Source organism: Odontomachus brunneus, unplaced genomic scaffold (assembly GCF_010583005.1).
Source record: "Odontomachus brunneus isolate Ranch 3 - 2012 unplaced genomic scaffold, Obru_v1 Obru_scaffold_121, whole genome shotgun sequence".
In the NCBI taxonomy this organism is placed as follows: domain Eukaryota; kingdom Metazoa; phylum Arthropoda; class Insecta; order Hymenoptera; family Formicidae; genus Odontomachus; species Odontomachus brunneus.
The window spans coordinates 173,448-175,253 of NW_022639571.1; the positions used below are offsets into that span (position 1 = coordinate 173,448).

The 1,806-nt window shown below is 27.2% G+C and overlaps 1 protein-coding gene across 2 annotated transcripts in view; it reads right to left on the minus strand.

Annotated features, from left to right (window-relative positions):
- Nucleotides 1–304: 304 nt before the first annotated feature.
- LOC116849614 overlaps nucleotides 305–1,806 on the minus strand; it is a 2,537-nt gene continuing 1,035 nt past the window's right edge. The window contains exon 3 of one of the 2 annotated variants that reach the window (XM_032826936.1): nucleotides 305–1,783. In XM_032826936.1, the coding sequence (XP_032682827.1) occupies nucleotides 869–1,783 (915 nt within the window). In that variant the 3' untranslated portion in view covers nucleotides 305–868. The remainder of the gene's footprint in view (nucleotides 1,784–1,806) is intronic. The other variant, XM_032826937.1, reaches the window with a different exon arrangement.

The following is a 1,806-nucleotide window of genomic DNA, read 5'->3' on the forward strand; positions in this document are numbered from 1 at the left end:
AAATATTGAATTATGTTATACTAAAACTTATCTGAGTTAAATTTATATAGATACCATTATAGGAAACTTTTATACAAACTAAGTAAAAGATGTTTTACAACTAAATCTAAAATTTTATTATTCTACAGCTCAGTTAGAGTAATAACGAAATTGTAATAACCAATACAATGTCGAAAGAAATTATTATTTGCGATTATATTCAATTTTCCATATAACATATTTTTGTATTTACATTATACTTTTCTCTGTACTTGTTTAATTATAGAAGATAATAAACTATATTTCAATAAATATTATCTATCTATTATGGTGAATCGAATACTAATGGTGAATATAAAATTTATTAGGCTTTTTAAATTTAATTTATGGTAAGCCAAAAATTTTTTTTTTACAATTCATACAGCATTTTTGCTCCGTATTTCCACATCAGAATATTGATTCTTAATTAAAGATAACATGTACTGTTAAAACATTGTGTAATCGTGTTGCAACGCTCATAAATTTTAACTTTCCGTATTTATTACGCAAATAGAATGTGCAAGAATATACACTAGATTTAAACACGTTATAAAACAATTTTTAATAATCCAAATATGAATTTTATACTGTAATATTTGCATCCTATTTTTAAAATCAATTTTTCAAGCTGTTACTTTCCTACTCAAATTAAACGTTCTATTTTAAGAAGTTTCTATGTATCTAATATATTCGTTTATTATTATGAATGACTATTAAATAGAAACATCGCAAGTACAATGAAAAGTGCCTTTTATTAAAATATTCATAATTCGATTGTACAAACAACACATATTTTATATTATATATGCTAAAATCTTATTCAAATGCTCTAAACCATTCAGTATGTTCTTCATAAAATACTTGTGTTACAATAGAAAGTTACATAATCATTACGAAAATATACAGAATCAGTCTCCAAATCTCGCCATGGCCTCCAAGATCTAAAAGGATTTGGAGTATTATAGAGAGGATGTATATGCGAACCTAAAATTTGTTTTAAAATAGACACGTTCTGTTGTGCTTTTTCTTCCGATGTGGTAGTTAAAATTAACGGACAGTGTCTAATCCGTGATAAAAATATGCTCCGCGAACATGTCCACTCATTACTAAAATCTGCTTGAAATTCTACAATTATATTTGGTTTTTTAAAAGACGGACCGGCCACATACATATGGTAAAATGTACTATAAATTTCAATATGAAGCATTGTACATCTGTGCTTGCAGAAAGAACAAAGTTCTTTGTCATAATGTTCCTGCTCAAAATTTGGTCCTACTAGTATAATTGTTAGATCCTTTATGTAACGCGTGAGATGTATAAATATTTCCCAAGCATTTATATATTCCTTTTCTAAAGAATTTAGTGCTACCACGTGAATAACGTATTTAAAATCAAGTGTTAAACGTGCGGTTGAAATAACTGGTTCTAGCAAACCAGCATTCTTCATTCCATAATATAATGTTAGCGGTCCTGATACATAATCACAGTAGAAATATTTATAATATATTGCAGCTATACTGTTGTATCTTCCGGTAGGACGCCCATATAATCTAATAAATGTATTCATGTCATTAAAAGATATTCTTTGACTAAAAGGTATTTTTATAAGTTTAGTGAATTTTATGTCAGTGAATTTGTGTACACTAGTCACGATATTAGTGTTGATATATAAAACAAACTGTTGGCATTTTTGCTCATGCAAACCTTGAAATATCTGTACATGGTCAATACAATAATATTCCGAATAACACGTTGTACAGTGTAACAAATTAATCTGTCTATGACAAA